We start from the raw sequence: 27,962 nt of genomic DNA on the forward strand, positions 1-27,962 counted from the left end.
GGTACTTCGATTTCTAGGTGCTCAGTTTTGTTCCAGATCACCAACTTGGAGTGCTGAAGCCCTGTGCAGTGCATCCCAATTTGTACCTGCATGTAGTAGCCTTTTGGACCATTGCAGGCAATATGGTAATCTACCCTATCTCCGTTTGCCACAGTTGTGATTTCGCAGTTCTTTGTTGCCAAAAATTCTGCAAGTGACTTGTTTCCCATCACAGGTGATTTGATCTCCAACAGAATGTCGTTGTTTATCACTCCAGTAGAACCGTGTTCCCAAGCTAGCGTCGACATCGCTGTGTTTACACCGGCAGACGTTGTGCAAACAACTTCCGGCGGAAATGAAATGCATTTGTGTAGAGTTATGGCGCCACCCGGGATACAGCGCGTAAACTTGTGTATACAAGCTTATCATCATGACTCACAGGCAGGCGGGTTCTCATGCCATGTTCAAAACAACTGGGAACTCTGAAATCTTCGACTTCCATCTTCAGTGCATTCAAGACAACTTTTAACTCAGGAAAAAACGAGCTCCGACTGGGAAAAATAATTTTGAACGGTTATCCAACTCGGAATTCCAAGTCGGAAACTCTGGCATCTTTCTAGAGCTCCGACGCACTAAAGTCGCATGTCGGAGATTTGCGAGTTCCGAGTTGTTTGAATACGGCATTAGTTTCAGGCCTCAGCATTATCATCAATCTTTTCTACAGGCAAGTCTGTGACGCGTGTGTGCTGTGACGGGTCTGTGAGATCAACAACAAGGAAATAGCTGTGTAAACGAAACAGTAATATCAAGGCAAGGGGCTCAGACTGTGTTGGTTCTCAGGAACAACTGACTGTATTAAACTTCCCATGGCGCCAACAAATCTACAGGTATAGAGTGACTGACAACTTATGTGAATAGCTTGGTAGGCTGATGTATGTTTTATTGTAAATTATTAATAAATGTTTATGGGCCTATGGGTTTGATTCCACTTGTCAGAGTGAGACTGTCAAGCTGTCTTGGGGCTAGTGCCATCATAAAACTCTAGTCAAGCAAATGTTGCTTGTGTTCGTGCTGTGTTGTCACTTTTGATCAGCTAATCAACTGATTTACAGAGTAATAGAGCACAGTATGTTATAAAGAGATGGTCTAAATAAAAAACATGCTAACTAAATGTTTGGCCATTTTCCCATACTGTGAATTTGTACTGTCCATGCATTACAGCTATTGGTTTACTGTATGCTACAGCTTTTGGTTTCATTAACAAAAATGAGCTCCCACATTTGAGATAAACCTGCTGGACAACAGCTTGTTCCAGAGCCAAGTAAAAGCCATTGTGAGCCAATTAAAATAGTGTTTAACTTTCACACAGCTAAGAGAAATTCCGTAGTGGCTTGTGATGCTGATGCTCTATTCCATGTATTCTATTATCTAATCAGAGCATAAGAATTGTATGAGTCTGTCTCATTCAAATGAAGCAATGTAGACATAATAGGAAACTATGTGATGAACAGTGACAGGAAATTATGCTGTGACTGAGTGCAGCAGTTCCCAACTCATCCCTCTCTCCTACTATTTTCTGCTCAACTTATCCCTCTCTCCTACTCTTTTCTGCTCAACTCATCCCTCTCTCCTACTCTTTTCTGCTCAACTCATCCCTCTCTCCTACTCTTTTCTGCCCAACTCATCCCTCTCGCCCTCTCTTTTCAGCCCAACTCATCCCTCTCGCCCTCTCTTTTCAGAAAGCTATAGCTGTAGCACAGAAAGCCTCCCAGGAGGACCAGACTGGGAACTACCAGGAGGCTATCAAATCTTACCAACACGCTGTGAAGTACTTCCTGCACATTGTAAAATGTATGTAGCCATGACTCCTGAGGAAATGTCATACAGACATGATGACAGTCTAGTCTCTGTTGTCTGTGAATATGACATTTTAGCAGATGCTCTTATCCAGAGCAACTTACAGTAGTGAATGCACATATTTTCTTTATTTTTCATACTGGTCCCCCATGGGAATTGAACCCACAACCCTAACATTGCAAGTGCCATGCTCTACCAACTGAGCCACATGTCAATGCATGCTGAGTCAGGAAGTGCATATTATTTAGCCTACAGCTCTTACTTGCCTGCCGGGGCAGCAGGTAGCCTAGCCGTGAAGAGCGTTGGACCAGTAACCAAAAGGTTGCTGGTTCAAATCCCAGACCTGAATAGGTGAAAAATCTGTTGATGTTTCCTTGAGCAAGGCGCTTAACCCTAATTGCTCCTGTAAGTCGCTCTGAATAAGAGCGTCTGCTAAATGACTACAATAAAAAATACTATTTAGGCCTAGGCCTACTGATAAATTGTAGCCTAACTTAGGTAATGGTCACTTTCTGGTACTCAGGGAGCCAGTGACAAACCAGGAGTCAATACAATTAACTGATATACAAAATGGTGGAAAGATGTTTTTGTTTTATATAAATCACAAGTGAAACAAAATAGTTTTGTAAAAGGGTAAACATGTATTACGGTCTTGAAGGCAGGCAGGCCACAAAAATGAATTTCACTACAGAAATCAACATCAGGGTTTGGCCTAAGGCAACAGGCTACAGCCTACTGTGAAACAAAATGGGCTTACGGTTTACCCATAAACAGGTATAGGCCTACTCTCCCCATCTTCTTCTACACCTATTAGGTGTATTGCCACCACCTACTACCAAAGATGGTGGATAAATGAAGATAGTTCACTCAGGCCGTTTACCACTGAAAATATATGTCCGGTCAGCTTAATGGGTGACTCTCCCATAGACAGCAGCTGGCTCTGGTCTGCTTAGTTTATTGACTTCCATTGAACCACAAAACATAGGGAGTGGGATGTCTCACTTCCTCTTCTGTCTCTGCTACTTCTCTAGCCTTGAGTTTACAGGCCACTGGTATAGCCTTGTGGTTCAATTGGTAAAGCATGATGCCAGGGTTGTGGGTTTGATTCCCACCAGAGGACCAGTATGAAAAATGTTTGCACTAGCTACTGTAAGTCGTTCTGGATAAGAGATTCTGCTAAACTGTAATACCTTGAACCACTACCTGGGCAAAACCATTGCCTTAACGCACAGGGGTGAAACCTCCTTCAGGCCTAGTCTGTAGGACACAAAGTGTTAACCTTCTCTCCCTCTCCTCAGGTCAACCACAGGGTAAAGAGGGCAACCAGAAGATCAGGGACAAGTGCACACTGTACCTGGACAGAGTGGAAGAACTACAGGAGTATCTAGAAAAGAAAGAGGTTATTAGACGGTTGAACATTTTATAAATAATGTAGTCTAACGTGTAGGTCCAATGTATGCCTATGCCTACATCAGGTTAGTCTACTATTTATATTTTCCATGAATCTGACCGGCAACTCTGTCGTAAGGATAAAGCTAATAGGAGATGTGTACTATGCATTGTGCATATCCTTCACATGTCAACATGAATCATCCTTATCCGACCTACACATTTGACATTTCATCCCTCTACAATACAAGGTTGGATCCCAACCAACGATAAACCCCACTGAAGAAGAATACAAGATGGGTGCAAAGATACTGATAACTAACCCCTTTTGTCAATGAATGTCTTAAAGAGCAACTGCCCCTAAAAACCAACTTCTCATTTAGAAAACAGCCTATGCGGCATTGATACGAGTCAGAAAGATTTACTCTACTGACAAAATTGACTAGAAAGTGTAAATAGGATAATTTTGGTCAGAAACATTTAATCTACTGACAAAATGAACTACAAAGTGTAAATAGGATAATTTTGGTCATAAAGTAAATGTTGAGTTTTGTGAGACTAAATTAAGGTTGGATTTGTTTCAATCCAGCCCACAGCTGGCAGCACACAAGTAATCATCAATTCAGAGTGCAGCTTCACTGGACATAATCTTAATGCCTGTGGTAAATTTGGTTTAGCTTTGGATATCCCTATGGGACTAGTTAGGGACCATCGGTAAATTACACAATGTGCATGGGACAACCTCAAACCAACTATAAATTGTAGAAATTCATATACAACTATTGAAAGCATGTAATGAGAACTAAAAGGTGTGCAACATGGAAATATTGCCTCATTTACATTGTGTAATTTAGTGGCAATCCCTAACTAGACGCTCAGATAGGCAATCCAAAGTCAAACTAATTTTGCCAGGGGTGCACACCAGCCAGCTGAAGCTAATTGGAGAAATAACTTGTCTAACTCTTCCCACCTGTGAACACACACATCAAACCACCTCACGTTTGATGCCCGCTAGCATTTCTTAATGAACCTAATTTAAAGCAAGGCCAAATCTGGAAGTGCAGTCGTCCTTTAAGGGTTGTCACTGGCTCTATCTTTAAAAAATCATGAAAACAAAAAATTAGCCTTTTGGTCTTAATTTAGGGTTAGGCATAAGATTAGCAGTGTGGTTACGGTTAGGTTTATAATCAGATGTTAAGAAGAGAAATGTTAGAAATAGGTGGGGTTTAGCCATAATTATGACTTCGTGGCTGTGGTAACAGGACTGCGTTAAGTACGTTTTTACGTTCTGGGACGTTCAATTGAACGGAAACGGTGCTGTACTGAACGACCTTGAAAAACGGGGAGGAGTTGGGGAACGCTGTCAGAGAATTGGGTAGGCCGGAAGATGGCGGAAACGGAGGTTTTGTTTGAAACTGCTAGTTAGTCGAGTGAAGCTAATAGTACAGGAAGTGAGAATGAGTGGGTTATAGTGGCGAAGAAAAAGGGAAACGAGAAGTTAAGCTATGTTGGAAAATAGGAAACCACTAGACTCGTTTTTTGTCGGAGTCAGGGTTTTGGAACAATGCTACTTGGGAAATCCGTTTGTCTCCAGGAAAATCTGGAATGTGTTGGAGGAAAGTGTGGAGTCGGTGAGAGTCACAAGAAGTGGTCTTATCTTGATTTTTTTGTGTGTCTGCGGAGCAGAAGAAGCATGTTTTAAGACTCAAAAAGATATCGGAGTGAATGTTTCCTGCATGAATTTGTGTAGCAGGGCGCTTATCAAGGGTGTAATTTCTGGGGTGACGTAATAAATAAAGGCAGAGGATATAACTGAAGACATTTTTTTGTCATTTAGCAGACGCTCTTATCCAGAGCGACTTACAGTTAGTGAGTGCATACATGTTTCATACTGGCCCCCGTGGGAATCGAACCCACAACCCTGGCGTTGCAAACGCCATGCTCTACCAACTGAGCTACACGGGGCCCAAAGACCTCGATGGAGTGGTTGATGCACGTCGACTGACCTGTATGGTGGACGGAGAAAATACATTGACTTCATACATGCTACTGTTCTTTGATGAAGAGTCTCCCTTCTCATATAAAGTTTGGATTCATGACATACCCTGTAAAAGAGCTTTTGTGTACAAGCCCCTTCAGTGTCATGAATGTAAAATATTTGGTCGTGTGCAGAAGGGAAGAATATCGTATGCCAGATGACGGGAAATGTTGCAACTGTGGAGGTGAACATGCGCCTGAATTCTTGGAGTGCCCTGTTAGGGTGAAGGAGAATGAAGTGGCAAGGGTAAGGAGTGTCCAGCGTGTCTCCTATCTGGAGGCGGTGAGAAAGTGGGAAGGAACGAGTGGCGGGGAAGAAGCAATTGTAGTAGAGCCACCACGACCAGTGAAAGTTTCTCATCAACCGAGGAATAGTGAAATGCTACATGTTAAAAAGGTGGACTTTGCATTATTTATTGCAATGGTCATAAACTGAACAGCACAGGCGGAGAAGTCTAAGAAAATTGGAATCATTGAATGCCGCTGAACGTTTTTGGGGTCTTCCTGTTTTCACAGCCGAGGCCGTGCAAGAAATCCTGTCGGTGAATGTACCCCAATCACAGGCGTAGGGATGTATTTTGGAGTGGACTGTGATTGAAAAAGTGTAATGGGATTTCTTAGTTGACGTGTTTTATTTTGTATGATGTCGTTTTCCCCCTTTCCCTAAATGTTTTTTTGTTTTATTCAATACCCCGTCCAACTGGTGGCGGTAATGCACCATTAACATTAGATGCCAACCGCCATTAAACCCCCATCGAAGAAGAAGGAACGCTGTCAACATGGCCAATTCCCTTTAAATACGACACTCACTGCTTCAAGCCACACCCACCAAACATACCTCAAAGTATGTTCAATAACGTTTTGTGGAAACGTGTCGTTGCGCAATGTAACAAACGTTCAAGTGAACTGAACGCATCTCTGAGGACCAGTTACGTCATTTCGTGGTCGCGTGAGCATTCTACGGAAATCAAAATGGCTATATCGGGAAAATTCGTGCAAACAAACATTTGGTTTTGGTCTTCATTTAAGGTTGCAATGTGATTACGCTTCTTCTTTGAGTTTTATGGCGGACTACAACCCAAAAAGGTGTATTGCCGCCACCAACTGGACGGGTTGAAACCAAAACAAGGTAAAAAGAAAACCCATATGTAATAGGGAAACTAACTTATCCACCCAAATAAAAATAGTACATTGACAAAACAAAACTCCCACTTCTTCCAAATCTCCATATCTCCCTTCTCATGCTCTACGGCCTGAGAGGGTGGTATGGCTTGTGACAATATTCCATGTAACTCCTTCACTGAGAAATCTTTCAGCCCCAGGAAACTCTCCACCACATCCACAATGATTTATATCTTCCTGGACCTTCTCTCCACCTTGGCAGTGCCATTAATCACCATAGCTATAAAGGCCACAAAGTCCACCTTCTTAACCTTTAAAATGTCAGGATCCTACTGGTGAAAGGCAACCCCTGCAGCCTGCAGTGAAGGCATATCCACTACCATGGACTCCTCAGGTGCACCATTCAAACCCTCAACCATTTTAACAGCTGCTACATATGAAATGCTCTGGATAGCCCTGACTTTGGCCACATTCTCTTTCACCCTTGTGGGGCATTCGAAAGACATGGCTTCATGGTTCCCACCACAATTGCAACATGTCTCATGTTCATCACTTTTCTAACACAATTATATGATCTTTTCCACAACTTGGACATCTCGGCTTCTCCCTTCTGCAAACACTTGAAACATGACCTAAAGCTTTATAAATATTCTGACTGTAGTTAATATACTCTAACTGCACTTGAGTAGGGAGGGCCTCCATATCAAAAAACTAACTCTTCACTTTTTCTTCATTCACCATACGATTCATCCGATGTGCATCAATCACTCCAGGAATATTTTTCAACTCTTCAACATCGACTTCCCACAAGACACCAGATATATCCCCCTTGAGGGGTGCCATGTTCTTAAGAGACACTCATGACACTTCAAATGTATCAAATCGGGTGAGACACGTTTCTTCTGATCATCAGAAGCACAACAAATCTAAACAAGCCCGCCTCTGAAGGCTGTGATGATCATGACTCTACCCAGCACTCACCAAATGGATTCCTCAAGATTGGTAATTCGATAAACTGCTCCTCATTTAAAAACCGTTCTCCTACAATTTACTTAGTGACATTCTCATCACTACACTACTTTTCTCAGTTTTCCATTCTTTTGGACAATATTCCAAATCTCCTTGATTCTACCGCTATTAGATTCAGAATCCACTTCATCATCCGCTTCCGCCATCCTTTTCACCCAGCAACTTCCCCACTGTGTTTACGGTTAGGTTTAAAATCATATTTAAATAAGAAATTGTAGAAATAGGCGGGGTTTACGACTGTGGTAACTAGTGACGGCCCCGAGGATGCGGATTTTGTTTGTTTCAGTGTTATTCAACGATCAGAAAAAGGAAAACAATATAGTTGATTTTAAGTTAAATAGCGACTGACGGCCTGTAATTGTAATAATTAACAAATACAAGGCCTGTTTTGACGCTGAATTATATTCGTAACGATTTTATTGACAAGTAATCAGCCCTTATGGCTGCCAACAAGAATTTAGAGGTAAGTTGGGAAAGCTGGGTACTGTAGCTAATTATCAACCCACCCAGTGTAGCTTGCTAACGTTCAATAGATACAGTGATTCATTTTTTGGTTATGTTAGCTAGGTAATCAAATGTTCAACTTGCCGTTATACCAGTGTCGATGTGAGCTAGCTAGCTATCTGGCTACGGTAAAGTTATGCTAGCGTGTTAGGTAGCTAGCCTGCTGAATATATGTTTTGTTACTGCGAGCTTGCCAATTTGAGGACAGAACAGCAGTTAACATTAACATTAGTCACTCAAATTCTTTGAAGCCTGCGTAACTAGCTAGCTTACTTCAAATTGTTTGATTAACGTAAGCTTTTACCTGAAACTTGATCGCATGAACGTTTCCTAGAAGCTAGCTACAGTAGTTGACATCTTCATGTTGGTTTAAATGTGTACAATAATTTACCCCTTGCCTTGGGTTTTCGAGAGCTAGTGTCCCCCAAGCAAGGCCAAGACGATCTGAAATTTCAATAACAAGCAAGTACCGTGATAATGTAATCGACTAGTTAACTGTCTAACAAAACCTGTCGTGAACTGATTGTTGATAGCTAACTAATTGGATTAGCCTATTTGGTTCCCTGTCAGTCTAACTGTTTGTAGGAAGTGAAACTGCAGCAATGCTCTCTTGGCTTAGTCAGATTTTGTGCAATTTTAGGTTTAGAGATGGGGGAAGCAACTTTTTTTAACAATGTTGTGGTTCGTTTCTAGCGTGTTACCTAGCTAATGCTAAATTAGCTGGCTAGCCAGTTCAAATAATGACCAACATAACGTTAGCTGACAACGTCTTAACTTGAGCTAATTAGTATTAATTACAGGAAAAATAAACTCACAACAAGATAATTATAAGTTAATGGCGAGTTAATTACAGAAAATAGCTTACGCTTGTGAGTGTGACGAAATAAAAAGCAGGGCATTCTACCGGAGAATTTTAGAAATTGGACACTCGTTTGCCTAACGTTATATCCTAATTTGACTTTGGTGCAGGTCATGTTGTTCTTCACATTACCGTCTCTGGTAAACATTTACATTTACATTTTAGTCATTTAGCAGACGCTCTTATCCAGAGCGACTTACAGTTAGTGAATGCATACATGTTTATTTTTGTATATATTTTTCTCATACTGGCCCCCCGTGGGAAACGAACCCACATCCCACACACTATTTGAAATAAAATCTGTTTATTTGTCACATGCACAGGATACAGAAGCTGTAAACGGTAGTCTTGTTTAGATGTATCTAGCTAGCTATGCAATGAACCATAATCACAACTCATAACGTTAATACCATGCATGAATCTGCGGGCAGCTAAAACTAACCAACTAGGTTCAATGTTAGCTAGTTAGCTAACATTAGGCTATAACTAGCAATGCAAATAGCTCTGAAATACACATTTAATTACTACACAGATCATACACGTAACCGTAGCTAGCGAACCAGCCAACTAAATGTTAGCTAGCTAACAGTATGCTTTAACTTGCAATGAAAATGACTTTCTGACAAAATTAGAAATGTATAATATCTGAAAATGAAGCTAGCTAGACTCTCTTACACACATACATGGATGAACGCTTCTCCCTCTCTGTCACGGATGCCATGGTTGCCCTTAGTTTGAAGATGTTATCCGGAGACAGGTGTTTTATACAACAGCCTTTTGTGTGTTTTCTTTTCGACTCCCTCTTCAAATTTGCCATCAAACACCAGAATTTCCCCCATCTTCTCCTTAGCTATCATACTCTGCTTCAATCGGACATTCCACTGATTTCAAAACTTGGTCCTCCAGAAAGTGGAGAGCATCTTTCAAAAAAGCCAAGTTTGAAAGGATTACCTACACATGTTATAGACAGAAACGTGCATGGCAGACCAATCCGAACTCATCTCTCAGCATGTCCAGCCCAACCATTATCACCGCTAATCATGGCTAGTGGGAAGGTTCCTGTCTTTTTTCCCGTGGCTAAACCAACTAGGCTCGTAATTTTAACAATTGTAGTCGTATTTACGATGGCATACAAGTTTGTTATTAAGGCACAGGAAAATTGTTCCAGAAGGCATTTCTGCCAAAAAAACGCATTCAAATGCCTCTCCTGTGAAGTAGTGATGCGCGACATACGCCTAGTTTCCTGAAAGATATATATATATATATATACACACACACATACAGTGGGGGGGAAAAGTATTTAGTCAGCCACCAATTGTGCAAGTTCTCCCACTTAAAAAGATGAGAGAGGCCTGTAATTTTCATCATAGGTACACGTCAAATATGACAGACAAATTGAGGAGAAAAAATCCAGAAAATCACATTGTAGGATTTTTCATGAATTTATTTGCAAATTATGGTGGAAAATAAGTATTTGGTCACCTACAAACAAGCAAGATTTCTGGCTCTCACAGACCTGTAACTTCTTCTTTAAGAGGCTCCTCTGTCCTCCACTCGTTGGTGTGTACATGTCCAGGCCCGTCTGAAGTTTGCTAGAGTGCATTTGGATGATCCAGAAGAGGATTGGGAGAATGTCATATGGTCAGATGAAACCAAAATATAACTTTTTGGTAAAAACTCAACTCGTCGTGTTTGGAGGACAAAGAATGCTGAGTTGCATCCAAAGAACACCATACCTACTGTGAAGCATGGGGGTGGAAACATCATGCTTTGGGGCTGTTTTTCTGCAAAGGGACCAGGACGACTGATCCGTGTAAAGGAAAGAATGAATGGGGCCATGTATCGTGAGATTTTGAGTGAAAACCTCCTTCCATCAGCAAGGGCATTGAAGATGAAACGTGGCTGGGTCTTTCAGCATGACAATGATCCCAAACATACCGCCCGGGCAATGAAGGAGTGGCTTCGTAAGAAGCATTTCAAGGTCCTGGAGTGGCCTAGCCAGTCTCCAGATCTCAACCCCATAGAAAATCTTTGGAGGGAGTTGAAAGTCTGTGTTGCCCAGCGACAGCCCCAAAACATCACTGCTCTAGAGGAGATCTGCATGGAGGAATGGGCCAAAATACCAGCAACAGTGTGTGAAAACCTTGTGAAGACTTACAGAAAACGTTTGACCTGTGTCATTGCCAACAAAGGGTATATAACAAAGTATTGAGAAACTTTTGTTATTGACCAAATACTTATTTTCCACCATAATTTGCAAATAAATAAATTTAAAATCCTACAATGTGATTTTCAGGATTTTTTTTTCCTCATTTTGTCTGTCATAGTTGACGTGTACCTATGATGAAAATTACAGGCCTCTCTCATCTTTTTAAGTGGGAGAACTTGCACAATTGGTGGCTGACTAAATACTTTTTCCCCCCACTGTAGTATTTCCCCAAAAAGTATTTAGTCAGCCACCAATTGTGCAAGGATCTTCACCTTTTTAAGACGCTGTTTTGTCATTTATCCAGAAAGTAATCTATGGGGCCAGGAGAGACAGTCAGTCATCCATGGTTAAGATTTGTTTCAAAAGCCGATGCCGACTTGAGCTATCTTTAGCCAACAAAAAACTATTGAAGTGATGGGGGCAAGCTCACCATGCTAAAAAAAATTGTCGCAAAATCACAGGTAAGTAACTTCAAACCAGGGTTACTGTTAGCAGGTAATAGCCAGCTTTTTGCCCATTTTTAATTAAAAGCAAAGTAAAACTGGCGGCAGCCAATTGTCCAGGAGAAGAAAAATCACATAGAAAATATAATGCTTTTTAGCCTATTAATTGATAGAAATACTAGGCGATGTAAATGAAATTGACGGGTTAGTGGAATTAAATTGGCCCCTGTATTTTCATAGTTTATCACAGGCACAGCCTATGAGCGGAAAATCTGTCAGGACAGCTTCAGAGCTGCTGCTGCTACAGCTTCTCAAGTTAATTCCTTGCTGCTGGAGTGAATTGCTTTTATAAGCACAATCATTGCGTAACAATTATAATGTGTTTTAAAAACAGTTTTGATGGCCATGATTAAAAATAATTTTTTCTTTCTGAAGTGGTAATTGAAGCGTGCTTCCCCATTCTCCATTCAAGTGCATATAGGCACCTAACTGTAGGCAGGCTTCAGAGCGTCACACACCACTGACTTTGCAATGACGTGGAGGCAGTATGCGTTTTGAAAAAATATCCTTAATTGTTCGAAATCTTAACGTTTTACTTCATATTATGAGGCATGTCTTACCTTGCTTCAGAGTAAAATCCAACCATAGAAACATGGAGGCAATTATTTTATAAAGACTTCCATATGCCATTGAAACCAGTAGCCTATTTCTCTCATGTTCTATTAGTTTTCAAATAAACTTTATTTCATTGTCCAGTAGCCAAAGGCACAATCCTAGTCATATTAGCAACCCGTGCTAGTTGTTGCATCTTTCGATTTCCCCTCTTTCTAAATTTCTAACGGATGTTGTCATCTGTCACATGAAATTGCTCTCTGCCGTACGCTTTGACAATGGTGCTTTCCCGTTAATTGCATTATGGAACGAACATTCACGCGTAGCCTACTGCCTTGTGCGCATTGCTGCGCTTATAATGTGAAGAAATAATAGTTTATCAACATTTTAAGCTATACCTTCTTATTTGTTGCATCAGCCTCATTGCTTTTTAATGTTTATTTTTATTTTATGTAGCCTAGGCCTACTGGTTGTATGAATTTGGGATCTATCGTCTAACTAAATATGTTCTCTAATTCACGGGAAAATTTATCTGATAGGCTACATATTCACTCATTGGATGGCTCTCTCATTGAGCTGGTTCCCGCTAATAAATATCTGGGTATTTGGATTGATAAAGATATAACGTTTAAAAAATACATACTGATGAGCAAGTTAAAAAGCTAAGATTTAAAGTGGGCCTCCTTTTTTAGAAATAGATCTTGCCTCTACATGAACAGCAGGAAGCAGATTATGCAGTCAACTTTCCTGCCAGTTCTTGACTATGGTGACACCATTTACCAGAATGCAGCAGCCACTACTCTTAAACCATTGGATGCCATCTACAGCACCCTTCACTTTATTACAGGTCACAGTTTTAATACTCATCACTCATCACTGCATCCTGTATCAGAAAGTTGGCTGGACCTCACTAATGTCCTGTAGATCACTTAATTACTCGCTTCTTGTTTACAAAGCACTGCTCCACAAGCTTCCAACATACCTCACTTCCCTGTTGAAATATAAAAATATGAGATACCAAACCCATTTGCAGGGTTGGTTAACTCTTGAGGTCCTTCTTGTCTCCACAACATTTGGTAAATCCGCCTTTAGTTTTAACGCACCACAGTTATAGAATACTTTACAAACAAATTACACCTGCAGTCCCTGGTGCCCATAGGGCAGTTTAAAACGTTGTTAAATGAGTTTACTGAAGTGTGCAATTGTTTCAATTGACTATTATAACTTGTTGTAATAACCTGATGTAATGTATTTATAGCTGTCTTGTAGTTTTCATATTTTGGTTATGTTGATGGTATTTTTGTCCTCAGGGCACCATTGCAATTGAGACACTGGTCTCAATTGGGCTCCCCTCCCCCCCCAAAAAAACCTGTCCCAGAGTCTGTTTGAAATAGGCTATTTCTATCTTGCACAGAACAACATGCTGACCAATAGAATAGGCAGTGGTGGAAAAAGTACTCAATTGTCATACTTGAGTAAAAGTAAAGATACCTTAATAGAAAATGACTAAAGTGAAAGTCACCCAGTAAAATACTACTTGAGTAAAAGTATTTGGTTTTAAATATACTTAAGTATCAAAAGTAAATGGAATTGCTAAAATGTACTTAAGTATCAAAAGTAAAAGTATGTATAATTTCAAATTCCTTATATTAAGCAAAACAGACGGTATCATTTTCTTGTTTTTTAAATTTACGGCTAGCCAGGGGCACACCATCACTCAGACATAATTTACAAATGAAGCATTTGTGTTTAGTGAGTCCACCAGATCAGATGCAATAGGGATGACCAGACATGTTCTCTTGATAAGTGTGTGAATTGGACAATTTTCCTGTCAAAAAGTACTTTTGGGTGTCAGGGAAAATGTATGGAGTAAAAAGTACATTATTTTCTTCAGGAATGTAGTGATGTAAAAGTAGTCAAAAATATAAATAGTAAACTACAGATACCCCAAAAAACAACTTAAGTAGTACTTTACACCACTGAGAATAGGTACACTTTCTACTATGTGGGATGTTAGGTTGACATAGGCTAGTGATTTTGCTGTTTGTTACTAATCTTGTTTGCTGAGTTAAAGTAAATGTGGCAGTTATTCTAACAGCCTTCAAAGTCAGCATTGAAATTTGGTAAGAAGGACGCATGCCGTTGCATATTCTGTTAAGATAAATGTGATTTCTGACATTACTGAGCACCGTGGGTGGACGTCCTAATCCGGTTACACACCCAATGCATGTGGGTCCGGAAAGTTTCTGAAATGCCGGTTATATTAAAATGCTGCCGGTCAAATATCCGACACCACATTTTCCTAACGGAAACCCTGCTTCAAACCTTGTCTTTGAGTTGATTTGGTCACGCAATTTTGTGAAGCTTGTCCCTATTCATAGTTTTTTGGTGAAGTTCGCTCAAGATAGCAGTGGCTTTTGAAACTAAACAAAACTGTGGATAACAATCTCTCCTGGCCGCATATACGTTTTTCAGAGTACATGGAAAATGGAAGTCTAAAAAAAGACATCCTTATAACATTTTATTTGGTCCTCTCAAAACACTAATTGAAACACCTTAGCTCTGGAACAACATTTAGTTTCATACCCTCAGTATTTGATAAAATTATGTGCTCACAGGCCTTTTATCTGAATGAGCAGCCTGGTCTCAGACTAGAAATAACATAGTAAATGTAAATACTGGACAATCAAATTAGTATGATATGTAAAGTTTGGTATGATTTCATAACGCAAATGTCTAGCAATCCAAAGGCTGCAAGTTTGAATCTCATCACGGACAACTTTAGCATTTTAGCTAATTATCAACTTTTCAACTACTTACTACTTTTTAGCAACTTTGCAACTACTTGGCATGTTAGCTAACCCTTCCCCTGACCCTAACCTTAATCCTTTTAGCTAACCATAACCCTTTAACCTAACTCCAAAACCTAACCCTAGCCGCTAGCCTAGCTAACGTTAGCCAGCTAGCTAGAATTTGTAACATATCATACATTTAGAAAATGTGTAACAGAATGTACATTTTGAAAATTGTTAACATTTATTACGAATTGTAATTAATAACATATCATACGAAATGTGTGATGGACATCCACAAATTAATACATACCATATGAAACGTAACATATCATACTAAATGGAGCGTCTCGGATTTACACTATATAAACAAAAGTATGTGGACACCTCTTCAAATTAGTGGATTCATCTATTTCAGCCACACACGTTGCTGACGGGTGTATAAAATCTATCACACAGCCATGCAATCTCCATATACAAACATTGGCAGTAGAATGGCCTTACTGAAGAGCTCAGTGACTTTCGACGTGGCACCGTTACAGGATGCCACCTTTCCAACAAGTCAGTTCGTCACATTTCTGCCCTGCTAGAGCTGCCCCGGTCAACTGTAAGTGTTGTTATTGTGAAGTGGAAATGTCTAGGAGCATCAATGGCTTAGCCGGCGAAGTGGTAGGCCACACAAGCTCACAGAACGGGACCGCCGAGTGCTGAAGCACGTAAAAAATAATCTGTCCTTGGTTGCAACACTCACTACTGGGTTCCAAACTGCCTCTGGAAGCAACGTCAGCACGAGAATTGTTCGTCGGGAGCTTTGTGAAATGGGTTTCCATGGCTGAGCATCCATGGAAACCCAAATCACCATGCGCAATGCCAAGCGTCGGCTGGAGTGGTGTAAAGCTCGCCACCATTTGACTCTGGAGCAGTGGAAACGCGTTCTCTGGAGTGATGAATCACGCTTCACCATCTGGCAGTCCAATGGATTAATCTGGGTTTGGCGGATGCCAGGAGAACACTACCTGCTCCAATGCATAGTGCCAACTGTAAAGTTTGGTGGAGAAGGAATAATGGTCTGGGGCTGTTTTTCATGGTTCGGGCTAGGCCCCTTAGTTCCAGTGAAGGGAAATCTTAATGCTACAGCATACAATGACATTCTAGATGATTCTGTGCTTCCAACTTTGTGGCAACAGTTTGGGGAAGGCCCTTTCCTGTTTCAGCATGACAATGCCCCCATGCACAAAGCGAGGTCCATACAGAAATAGTTTTTCGAGATCTGTGTAGAAGAACTTGACTGGCATGCACAGAGCCCTGACCTCAACCCATTGAACACCTTTGGGATGAATTCGAACGCCGACTGCGAGCCAGGCCTAATCGCCCAACATCAGTGCCCGACCTCACTAATGCTCTTGTGACTGAATGGAAGCAAGTCCCCGCAGCAATGTTCCAACATCTAGTGGAAAGCCTTCCCAGAAGAGTGGAGGCTGTTATAGCAGCAAAGGGGGGACCAACTCCATATTAATGCCCATGATTTTGGAATGAGATGTTAGATGAGCAGGTGTCCACATACTTTTGGTCTTGTAGTGTACGTACAGAATTATTCGAAATGCTCTGAGACCAGGTTGGAAGGAGGAGTTCCTGGTTCCTAATTGAAGATGCATTTTGTGATGACATTGGTCAATCACCTTTTTATTAGTGCTCTGATTGATAACCACTCTTTAGGGATGGTGAAAGCAAGAGACAGATGTGACAGGCCTTTACAGTACATTCCTCTGAATACTAAGTGTTTTCTGTATTATATTACTTGTATTACTATTATATTAAACGCTAGTGCCAAATTCATAGGAAGAAGATCACAATTGCGTTAAATTAATTTCCTCAGTCATTCTGTGCGGTTTTGGCACAGTCCCTTCCAACAAGTCCTGTGCGACTTGTGAGCATTGTAGAGGGAGACAAGACACATTTATGTTCCTGGGAGTCTTACCTTTCAGTTACGGGGTCATAATAGCTAATAGGCCAAACGTTCAAACGCTAGAGCCAAATTCATAGGTAGAAAATAAATTAAACATGCCACACTGGCTTTAGAAATCGCAGCCTGCCCGCCTGCTCAGAGGCGCCCGCATGGTCCTAAAGCATACCATCTGCTTTTTGTGTCGCAGTGCAATTATAAAACTGGGGGGGGGGGACAAAAATGCAATTTCAGAATGTCGGGGGGACATGTCGCCCCCCCGTCCCTAGTGAAAGTTGTGCCCCTGCATAGCTTTGAAGAGTCAATTAATTCTGATTGGCAAGATCAAACTTATCTTACAGCTTATCCTCTTTCAATTTGTTGCTTTCCTTATGTATTTGCTTTTTAATAACTTTCTCATTCCTGTTTTTCAGAAAGCCATAGATCTGGCCAGCAAGGCGGCCCAGGAGGATAAAGCTCAGAACTACGACAAGGCCCTGCGTCTATACCAACACGCTGTTCAGTACTTCCTACACGTAGTAAAATGTATGCTTTAAGACAATGAGATATTTGCATACTGCTCTTTCCTCTTTTAGAGTTGTAATAGTCTCTGGGTTGTTCTGTCCATTGATTTGTGTGGATTTGTTTATCACCCTAAAGGTCCTCTGTCCAGTGGCCATTTTTACTTGTTAGCAGAATGCATCATTTTTCCATTTAACACAGGCCAGGGGGGATTACTGTAATTGTGATTATTTTCTAAATAATAACAGATACTTGAGACGGTATTTAATACAATCCTTGCATTTGTCTCCTGCCAGATGAAGCCCAGGGTGACATGGCCAAACAGAGCATCAGGGCCAAGTGTGCTGAGTACCTTGACAGAGCAGAGACGCTCAAAGAATACCTGAAGAAGAAAGAGAAGGCTCCTCCCACCAAGCCTGTGAAGGAGTCCCAAGCTGACGACAAAGGGTGTGTGTGTGCGCAGTCTTTGTTCATGCAATGAGGATTGGCTATGAGTGTGTGTGTGTTGTCCAGAGTAATTAGTTGGATCAAAAACATCTGTTGTGGTTCTGTACACTCTTGTGCTCTTCAGCTTAATTAAGATGGATTATGATTGTGCAGGAATGAGAGCGATGAAGGAGACGACCCAGAAAAAAAGAAGTTTCAGAACCAACTTTCAGGTTAGTTGTATCACTGACATACGGTGTGAAATGTTTACTTTTGAATTGCATTACAACGCTCTGTCACAATTTTATAGTATGCCAAAGGTTATTTGGCTCAGTTTTGCTTTACTTTTACCTTATCCGGTTGAGTTGTCTAATAAATTCATTTATTATTAGGTTTTCACATGAATGTACAGTTGAAGTCGGAAGTTTACATACACTTAGGTTGGAGAAATTAAAACTTGTTTTTCGACCACTCCACAAATTTCTTGTTAACAAACGATAGTTTTGGCAAGTCGGTTAGGACATCTACTTTGTGCATGACACAAGTCATTTTTCCAACAATTGTTTACAGACAGATTATTTCACTTAGAATTCACTGTATCACAATTCCAGTGGGTCAGAAGTTTACATACACTAAGTTGACTGTGCCTTTAAACAGCTTGGAAAATTCCAGAAAATGATGTCATGGCTTTAGAAGCTTCTGATAGGCTAATTTACATCATTTGAGTCAATTGGAGGTGTACCTGTGGATGTATTTCAAGGCCTACCTTCAAACTCAGTGCCTCTTTGCTTGATATCATGCAAATCAATCCCAGAACAACAGCAAAGGACCTTGTGAAGATGCTGGAGGAAACAGGTACAAAAGTATCTATATCCACAGTAAAACGAGTCCTATATCGACATAACCTGAAAGGCCGCTCAGCAAGGAACAAGCCACTGCTCCAAAACTACCATAAAAAAGCCAGACTACGGTTTGCAACTGCACATGGGGACAAAGATTGTACTTTTGGAGAAATGTCCTCTGGTCTGATGAAACAAAAATAGATCTGTTTGGCCATAATGACCATCGTTATGTTTGGAGGAAAAAGGGTGGGCTTTCAAGCCGAAGAACACCATCCCATCCGTGAAGCACGGGGGTGGCAGCATCATGCTGTGGGGGTGCTTTGCTGCAGGAGGGACTGGTGCACTTCACAAAATAGATGGCATCATGAGGAAGGAAAATTATGTGGATATATTGAAGCAACATCTCAAGACATCAGTCAGGAAGTTAAAGCTTGGTCGCAAATGGGTCTTCCAATTGGACAATGACCCCAAGCATACTTCCAAAGTTGTGGCAAAATGGCTTAAGGACAGCAAAGTCAAGGTATTGGAGTGGTCATCACAAAGCCCTGACCTCAATCCTATAGATACTTTGTGGGCAGAACTGAAAAAGCGTGTGCGAGCAAGGAGGCCTACAAACCTGACTCAGTTAAACCAGCTCTGTCAGGAGGAATGGGCCAAAATTCACCCAACTTATTGTGGGAAGCTTGTGGAAGGCTACCCGACACGTTTGACCCAAGTTAAACAATTTAAAGGCAAAGCTACCAAATACTAACTGAGTGTATGTAAACTTCTGACCCACTGGGAATGTGATGAAAGAAATAAAAGCTGAAATAAATCATTCTTTCTACTATTATTCTGACATTTCACATTCTTAAAATAAAGTGGTGATCCTAACTGACCTAAGACAGGGCATTTTTACTAGGATTACATTTCATGAATTGTGAAAAACGGAGTTTAAATGTATTTGGCTAAGGTGTATGTAAACTGTATCTGATCATTTTCCTTTAATGTGAAATTTCTTGTATGTTCCCATCATACTGGATTTTGTTTTTTAGGTGCCATCGTTATGGAAAAGCCAAACATCAAGTGGAATGATGTTGCCGGGTTAGAGGGAGCCAAGGAGGCCCTGAAAGAAGCTGTTATTTTGCCAATTAAATTCCCACATCTTTTCACAGGTAAGCAGTCTTACTTGCAAAAGAAAAGGAGAGCCGCACACTCCAGGAGCTCAAATGCAATAATTTAATAACGGAATAACGAGGGTATAATGATGAAGACAGCTTGTCTGTCGAAACGTTGGTTATTAGGTTATTAGATTATTGCATCTGAGCTCCTAGAGTGTGCAGCTCTCCTTTTATTTTTCAAGTGTTCTACTCCGTTAACCAGCACCTCGCCTAAATAGGTGTGCGTTTCATTCGCCTCCATAATAATGCAGTCTTACTGCCTCAGATCTCCAGAGAATTAATGATTAAGTCATATCAGAATGTATGAAAAACATGCTGAAACCTCCACTATTGGCTAATTTCTTTGGCCTTTGGAAACTACTGAAAATAAATGAGTCCATCCAACGACATTGCATAGTATAGAATAAATTGATTATTACCGTTCATTCATTTGAAAATGAGAAACTTAGCCTATTTCTTCCTCATTGTTATTCACGACCACTCCCAAAGACAACATGTCTCTGTCTGTCAGGTAAAAGAACGCCATGGAGGGGGATCCTGCTCTTTGGTCCTCCTGGTACAGGAAAGTCCTACCTGGCTAAAGCTGTGGCCACAGAGGCAAACAACTCCACCTTCTTCTCCATCTCCTCCTCTGACCTGGTATCCAAGTGGCTGGGAGAGAGTGAAAAGTGAGATTTTACTCTTAATCCAGGGAAACATGGGGGATTATTTGTAGATATAAATCCAATGATGCGGTTTTAATGTTTCTAAATTAGGCCAAGATTAAGCCTAGTCCTGGACTAAAAAGCAAACTCGATAGAGATTATTTTCTCTACAAAAAAATGTTAGTCCTGGATTTAGGTTTAATCTGTGTCTGGGACACCAGCTCCACGTGTCTATTGGGGAAAAGCATCTGATCACCTTGATGTTTTTTCAATGCTCCTTTCTCTCCAGGTTGGTAAAGAACTTGTTCACCCTTGCACGGGAGCACAAACCCTCCATCATCTTCATAGATGAGATAGACTCACTGTGCGGCTCCAGGAGTGAGAACGAGAGTGAGGCAGCTCGCCGCATCAAGACAGAGTTTCTGGTTCAGATGCAGGGTGAGAGCCAGAAAACAATATGGAGATTATAGTGGACTATATTGGTGTTTTGGTCATATTAAGATAAATTGGTTTTGAAATGTTAATAAGATATTTTTCTATAGGGGTGGGGAATGACAACGATGGGGTACTGGTGCTAGGGGCCACCAACATTCCATGGACGTTGGACTCTGCCATCAGAAGACGGTAATGACACATTCTTACACTGGCTTAGCCTACCATCCCAGCTGTGTACCAAATAACTTGTCCTTTATGATTATTGACTGTGACACAACAGCCTTACAAATGTATGGTAACATGTACCACCCTGCTAGAACTCATTTGGGTAATAATAACGTGAAATCACTGAAGTTAGAAAGCTGTGACTCAGCAGCACTGCTTTTTATATTTTTGTTGCTGCTCAGAACTACCCTGTCAGGGATGTAGATGAGTATGTGTGATACATTTGGTACAACTTAAAGGCCCAGTGCAGTCAAAAACGTGATTTCCCAGTGTTTTTTATATATTTCCACACCTATGAGGTTGGAATAATACTGTGAAATTGTGACAATTATGATAATGCCCTTTTAGTGTAAGAGCTGTTTCAAAAGACTGCCTGAAATTTCAGCCTGTTTTGGTGGGATGGAGTTTTGGTGGTAAATAGTTGATACACCAATACAAATAAAAAGAGTTCCAAACCTCTCTGCCAATAACTGCTAGTTTTCAGTTTTCCACCTCCCCACTAGGGCTGTTGCAGTAACCATATTACAGCCACACCAGCAGTCATGACCATAGTAATATTCTACGTGACCTTTGAGCCATGGTCATTTTCTCTTATGCACTCTAGACATGTTAGTAGTACCCAACTCGCTAATCCAGGCTCTGTCGTAGCCGGCCGCGACCGGGAGACCCATGGGGCGGCGCACAATTGGCCCAGCGTCGTCCAGGGTAGGGGAGGGAATGGATGGCAGGGATGTAGCTCAGTTGGTAGAGCATGGCGTTTGCAACGCCAGGGTTGTTGGTTCGATTCCCACGGGGGGCCAGTATGAAAAATAAAAACAATTATGTATGCACTCACTAACTGTAAGTCGCTCTGGATAAGAGCGTCTGCAAAAAAAGAAAAAAAGAAAAGATCATTAGGTCGCTAATGGCCTAGTACTCAGGGCTCGATTGTCCCTCTAACCACTCTGACATCAATGCAAATGCCATAGAAAATCACATCACACAACACTTATCATCAAAACAGTATGCGCTTTTAAAACTCACCTCGCTGTTATTGATCAATTTGAAGAAAGAAGTTCAACAACAGGTTGAAACTGAGTGGAGAACATGGTCGTTGTGGAAGTTTTTTCAAAGCCTAACACAACAAAATGGACAGTGCTTTCTAAGGTGATGATTACTTCAAAACACCCATGTGCATGTTTGAGTTTATGCATAGCATAGGCCTATACAGTATATGAGCCCAAGCCCCCCAAAAATAAAAAATCACCTGAATTAAAATAATGATTGTGCCGTTATACAATACATAGCCTACCACATATTACACATGGTAGAAAAACATTTTTTTTAAATGCAGATTTAAGATATAAACTCAGCAAAAAAAGAAACGTCCTCTCACTGTCAACTGCATTTATTTTCAGCAAACTTAACATGTGTAAATATTTGTATGAACATAAGATTCAACAACTGAGACATAAACTGAACAAGTTCCACAGACATGTGACTAACAGAAATTGAATAATGTGTCCCTGAACAAAGGGGGGGGGTCAAAATCAAAAGGAACAGTCAGTATCTGGTGTGACCACCAGCTGCATTAAGTACTGCAGTGCATCTCCTCCTCATGGACTGTACCAGATTTGCCTGTTCTTGCTGTGAGATGTTACCCCACTCTTCCACCAAGGCACCTGCAAGTTCCCGGACATTTCTGGGGGCAATGGCCCTAGCCCTCACCCTCCGATCCAACAGGTCCCAGACATGCTCAATGGGATTAAGATCCTGGCTCTTCGCTGGCCATGGCAGAACACTGACATTCCTGTCTTGCAGGAAATCACGCACAGAATGAGCAGTATGGCTGGTGGCATTGTCATGCTGGAGGGTCATGTCAGGATGAGCCTGCAGGAAGGTTACCACATGAAGGAGGTGGGTGTCTTCCCTGTAACGCACAGCGTTGAGATTGCCTGCAATGACAACAAGCTCAGTCCGATGATGCTGTGACTCACCGCCCCAGACCATGACAGACCCTCCACCTCCAAATCAATCCTGCTCCAGAGTACAGGCCTCGGTGTAACGCTCATTCCTTCGACGATAAACACGAATCCGACCATCACCCCTGGTGAGACAAAACTGCAACTCGTCAGTGAAGAACACTTTTTGCCAGTCTGGTGAGGACCTGCCTTACAACAGGCCTACAAGCCCTCAGTCCAGCCTCTCTCAGCCTATTGCAGACAGTCTGAGCACTGATGGAGGGATTGTGCATTCCTGGTGTAACTTGGGCAGTTGTTGTTGCCATCCTGTACCTGTCCCGCAGGTGTGAGGTTTGGATGTACCGATCCTGTGCAGGTGTTGTTACACGTGGTCTGCCACTGTGAGGACGATCAGCTGTCCGTCCTGTCTCCCTGTAGCGCTGTCTTAGGCTTCTCACAGTACGCAATTTATTGCCCTGGCCACATCTGTAGTCCTCATGCCTCCTTGAAGCATGTCTAAGGCACGTTCACGCTGATGAGCAGGGACCCTGGGCATCTTTCTTTTGGTGTTTTTCAGAGTCAGTAGAAAGGCCTCTTTAGTGTCCTAAGTTTTCATAACTGTGACCTTAATTGCCTACCGTCTGTAAGCTGTTAGTGTCTTAACGACCGTTCCACAGGCGCATGTTCATTAATTGTTTATGGTTCATTGAACAAGCATGGAAAAGTGTTTAAACCCTTTACAATGAAGATCTGTGAAGTTATTTGGATTTTAACGAATTATCTTTGAAAGACAGGGTCCTGTAAAAGGGACGTTTCTTTTTTTGCTGAGTTTATTTGGTGCATAATTGGTCTAGCCTAAATTAAACAAATTCAGAGTTGGCCAACAATTATAGTGAATTTGTATTTGATTTTGAATAGCCTACTAATAGGGATTTTTTTTTTTTTCATAATTAATAGGCTGACACATTACCTTTTTAGCTACAGAATATCTCACCACCATGCATTTCCATCTCCTCCCCTCTCTCCTTTATTCCTTTCTCCAGTGCACAGAGAGGGGCTGTCAACAGTTTAATGAAATATGTTTCATTGTGAAAACATGTTACTATTGATGTTCCCGAACAGATTTCACTTGGTTCCCCAAATTAAGCACTGGGTAGCTGCAGGAACAGGGTTGGAGAGCCCATGGCAGAGTTTGGGCAGAATATCACCTGTCCCGCTGTGAAATAACCGGAGTAGCCTACAAAACATGAGTGAAACGAACCAGTGGGAAAGTGGCCTCCATTCGCTATAGTAGTGCATACATATGACAAGTATTTTTCCTCTTGCCCCTGTTCCTGCCCATTTGATAATTCTAAACTAATTTAACATATTGGTAAAGACTAGATTAAATTGAGAATAGTCTGATGGGTGAAAATATGATCACTTGATGAGAGAACAGCATGTGCAGCCTGAGCTTTTTTTGCGACTGTCTCAAATCATCAATAGCCTATAGTCGCATCATGCAGCCCATATATCTTTTGACCTCGAAGGCATTCTATGGTTTGAATCATTCACAACTGAAGTTGCCAAATAACTCTAAATCTAGTGTATAGGACCAGTTTCAAATTATCACTTTTACGCTCAACATAGCCACTTCATATGCGCACTTTCACTCTGGAATGGGAAAAATATCCTTTCTATTTTATTCAGCTAAGTTCTATTATATTCTTCTTACTGAACGCTGCCTGAGGAAAACTCTAGTAGTCGAAACGCGTTGCAGTTGTGCGTCCTGATGTATTTTGCTGACTGCTCCCATATGTATTATTTTGTAAATATATTCTGTTAATAGTTCACTTAAGTTTATTGCAACATACTGGCCGCCTACTCGTCTTCTTTCTTTGGATTCTTCTTACTATAAAATCATATAATATAAAATAATGACATGGGACTTATAAGCATATCTTGTCTGCTAAATGAACACGCCTACAGCATGGCACATAGCCAGATAACATACAGTAGGCCAACTCATATTCTGTTCTTCTGAAATACATTTTCTTCATATCATAATATTTCTTTAGACCTGCCTAAAATAATGGATTTATTGTGATGGTGTATATCAGTCTTTTGCATGACAATAACTGGTTGACAAAATGTAATGACCACCAAAGCCCTACTCCGCACTCAGACCACTCCCAGACAGTCCTAGCAAAATTCTTGCTTGAGAAATTGCTCTTCGCTAAGGAGCTCTTCGCTAATTGCTCTTCGGGCGGCAGGTAGCTTAGTGGTTAAGAGCGTTGTGCCAGTAACCGAAAGGTCGCTGGTTCTAATCCCCGAGCCGACTAGGTGAAAAATCTGTCGATGTGCCCTTGAGCAAGGCACTTAACCCTAATTGCTCCTGTAAGTCGCTCTGGATAAGAGCGTCTGCTAAATGACCAATTATTTATTTTATTTATTATTAAGAGCAATTTGTTTATTTTTGATAATTTTAATTCAAAACAATCACAGTAAGGTACTTAGTTGTTACCCAGAAATGATTTGATATTGAGATAAAAACGACTCCATTTGAACTTTTAATTATCTCAGGTTTGAGAAGAGGATCTACATCCCCCTGCCAGAGGAACACGCCCGCACCTTCATGTTCAAGCTCCACCTGGGCGCCACCCCCACCAGCCTCAACGACTCTGACTTTGTCACCCTGGGAAAGAAGACAGGCGGGTACTCGGGGGCTGACGTCAGCGTCATCGTCAGAGACGCACTTATGCAGCCCGTCAGGAAAGTTCAATCAGCCACTCACTTCAAACGGGTACGTCTCCATAATGACAACCAGTGAACAACATCTGTGTATTCTTCAGTGTTAATCTTTATATCAAGCTATGCCCCTTTTCTATTGAGTTCTGTTATTTTTAACACAACGAATTGCATTTGTTATTGAAGGTACGAGGGCAATCGAGAGACAACCCCAACATCCTGGTAGATGACCTTTTGACCCCGTGCTCCCCGGGAGACCCGAACAGCATCGAGATGACATGGATGGAAGTACCTGGGGAAAAGCTATGTGAGCCAGTCGTTTGTATGGTGAGTGTGCAAAATTAAGTTATTAATACCTTATTAATATAATTCAGTCATCTGTTTTTCTGCCTCAATGGTAATATTTTTGGGAAAACAAGACTGTTGAATAACCCTTGATCATGTCTCTTTTTATTCTTTGCAGTCTGACATGCTGAGGTCCCTGTCCAGCACGAAGCCAACTGTCAACGATCAGGATTTGGACAAACTGAGAAAATTCACACAGGACTTTGGACAGGAGGGCTAAACAGGGCTTTTTTTTTTTTTTACCAAACCAAAGCAAATATTAGGATTGTATTAAAGTGTTCCTTCTCGCCACTCTCCCCTTCAGGCTCTGTTGGCTCATCAGAAGTGTGCCACATGACTGCTCTACTCATAGAAATATAATTACTAGAACGGACATCCCCATTTAAGTCAAATCTATTTCTATGGCTCTACTGAGCTTGTCTATTGGCCACACAAGGGGTTAAACAAAGACTGATATTTTCTTAGATGCCCCCCCATGTCCAAAGGATTACGGATCACTTCACTGCAAGATGTCTGAGGTAGACTTGATTGGTGGATGGAAAGCTGCATGGAAATTAAGAACATTGGTGTTACTCAGGCATATGTTCTGTGGAATCTGTTGAGCAGCACCTTGGGCCGAATCCTAACTTAAGTACAATGCTCAACTCAAACATTTGCATTTGTCATGCTTTGAAGTCAGTGGGAGTTTGATCTAGAAGTTTGTGTTACCGATACAAGCTTGTTAACCAAATTAAGATGCTGCTCATTGTGCAGAGTGCTTATCTAACTTCCCAAATAAATATCTAAGCTCAGTTTTCAAGTACCAGTTGCCATCAGTCAAATTGCACCTCACTTTTCAGTGTAAGCACCTATATACTCTACATATTTTTGTACACATAAGAGATTAAAATCATTTTATAGTAGATACGTTATGGAGATGTAATGCTCTTTGGTCTGGAGAGAATGAAATGTACAATGCATGCCATTTATACTTTCAAAGGCCTTTGTAGTCTCAAGGTGGTGTAAAAGACGTGTTTGGGTAGCTGATGTGCCGCAAATGTATGCATGTCTAGGGTTAGAAGAACTACTGACATAACAATCGGGATGGAAACTGCTTTGGGACAGATTTTATATGTACATTTTGGGGTTTTTCCCCTTAGAAGAAAGGCTACTCTGTGGTTTGTTCATTGTCATTCTGATTCAAACTGTCAGGATCACCAAAAGTACTGGACCAGAGACACTTTATAGTCTAGGATTCAATACTTTTCCCCCTGACCATAAACACCATGCATATTTCCCTGTTACTTCCCAACATGAACTACTGAAAAGAGATGGCTTACGGAGATCCAGTCACACTAACAGTGCTGAAGAAACAACAGGGCTGATACTTTGGTGTGAATTGAATTGTAGAGGTAGCCTGAAATTGACATTTTAGGCACAAAACAGCATCGTCCTTTTTGTTATGGCATTGGTGGAATGCAGCTCGCTTGAACTTACAATAATACCTTTTAAGATGTGGCAATGCACACCATGTGCCTTCTAAACAAGTTTAGGTAGCAAGATCATATACATGGTTCATTTAAAATCATGGAAGTTGATATCCAGAGAGACACAGCTATATTGTGTGTTTTGTCATCGTTGCTATGAAATGTAATATATTTCCACATTTCATGTAAACTCTCTTTTAGAGATTGTATTCTGAAGACAAATCTTTCAAAGTGTTGGACATCTTTTGTGTGGTCTATTTACCTCACTTTACTGTAAAAGTGTAGCGAATGATACAGTATATGATGTCTGTATGTATCAGTGAGTGGAAAAGTCAGAATGTATCTGGTTTACATGCATATGTAAATAAAAGTAATATTGAGAACATTTGACTCATATTTTTTAAAACAAAGCGTTGTCTCATGGTCCAGGTTGAGGATTAAAATGAATCTTTACAA

The 27,962-nt window shown here is 41.0% G+C and overlaps 1 protein-coding gene across 2 annotated transcripts; it reads left to right on the forward strand.

Moving 5' to 3' along the window:
- Positions 1-418: 418 nt before the first annotated feature.
- On the forward strand, positions 419-27,889 carry LOC311098743 (vacuolar protein sorting-associated protein 4B-like). 2 transcript variants are annotated; one of them, XM_084139290.1, is made up of 13 exons: positions 419-866; positions 1,719-1,830; positions 3,135-3,235; positions 17,209-17,320; positions 17,593-17,743; positions 17,897-17,955; positions 19,599-19,718; positions 20,236-20,392; positions 20,658-20,806; positions 20,911-20,992; positions 25,531-25,750; positions 25,882-26,022; positions 26,159-27,889. In XM_084139290.1, the coding sequence occupies exons 1-13, from the start codon at positions 846-848 to the stop codon at positions 26,258-26,260; spliced, it is 1,527 nt and encodes a 508-aa protein (XP_083995416.1). In that variant the 5' UTR covers positions 419-845; the 3' UTR covers positions 26,261-27,889. The 2 variants fall into 2 exon arrangements, with proteins under 2 accessions (XP_083995416.1, XP_083995417.1); XM_084139291.1 differs by lacking the exons at positions 419-866; positions 1,719-1,830; positions 3,135-3,235 and adding an exon at positions 7,630-7,876.
- The last annotated feature ends 73 nt before the right edge of the window (positions 27,890-27,962 follow it).

The sequence above is a fragment of the Coregonus lavaretus genome, assembly GCF_964263955.1.
Source record: "Coregonus lavaretus genome assembly, chromosome: 23".
Lineage (NCBI taxonomy): Eukaryota > Metazoa > Chordata > Actinopteri > Salmoniformes > Salmonidae > Coregonus > Coregonus lavaretus.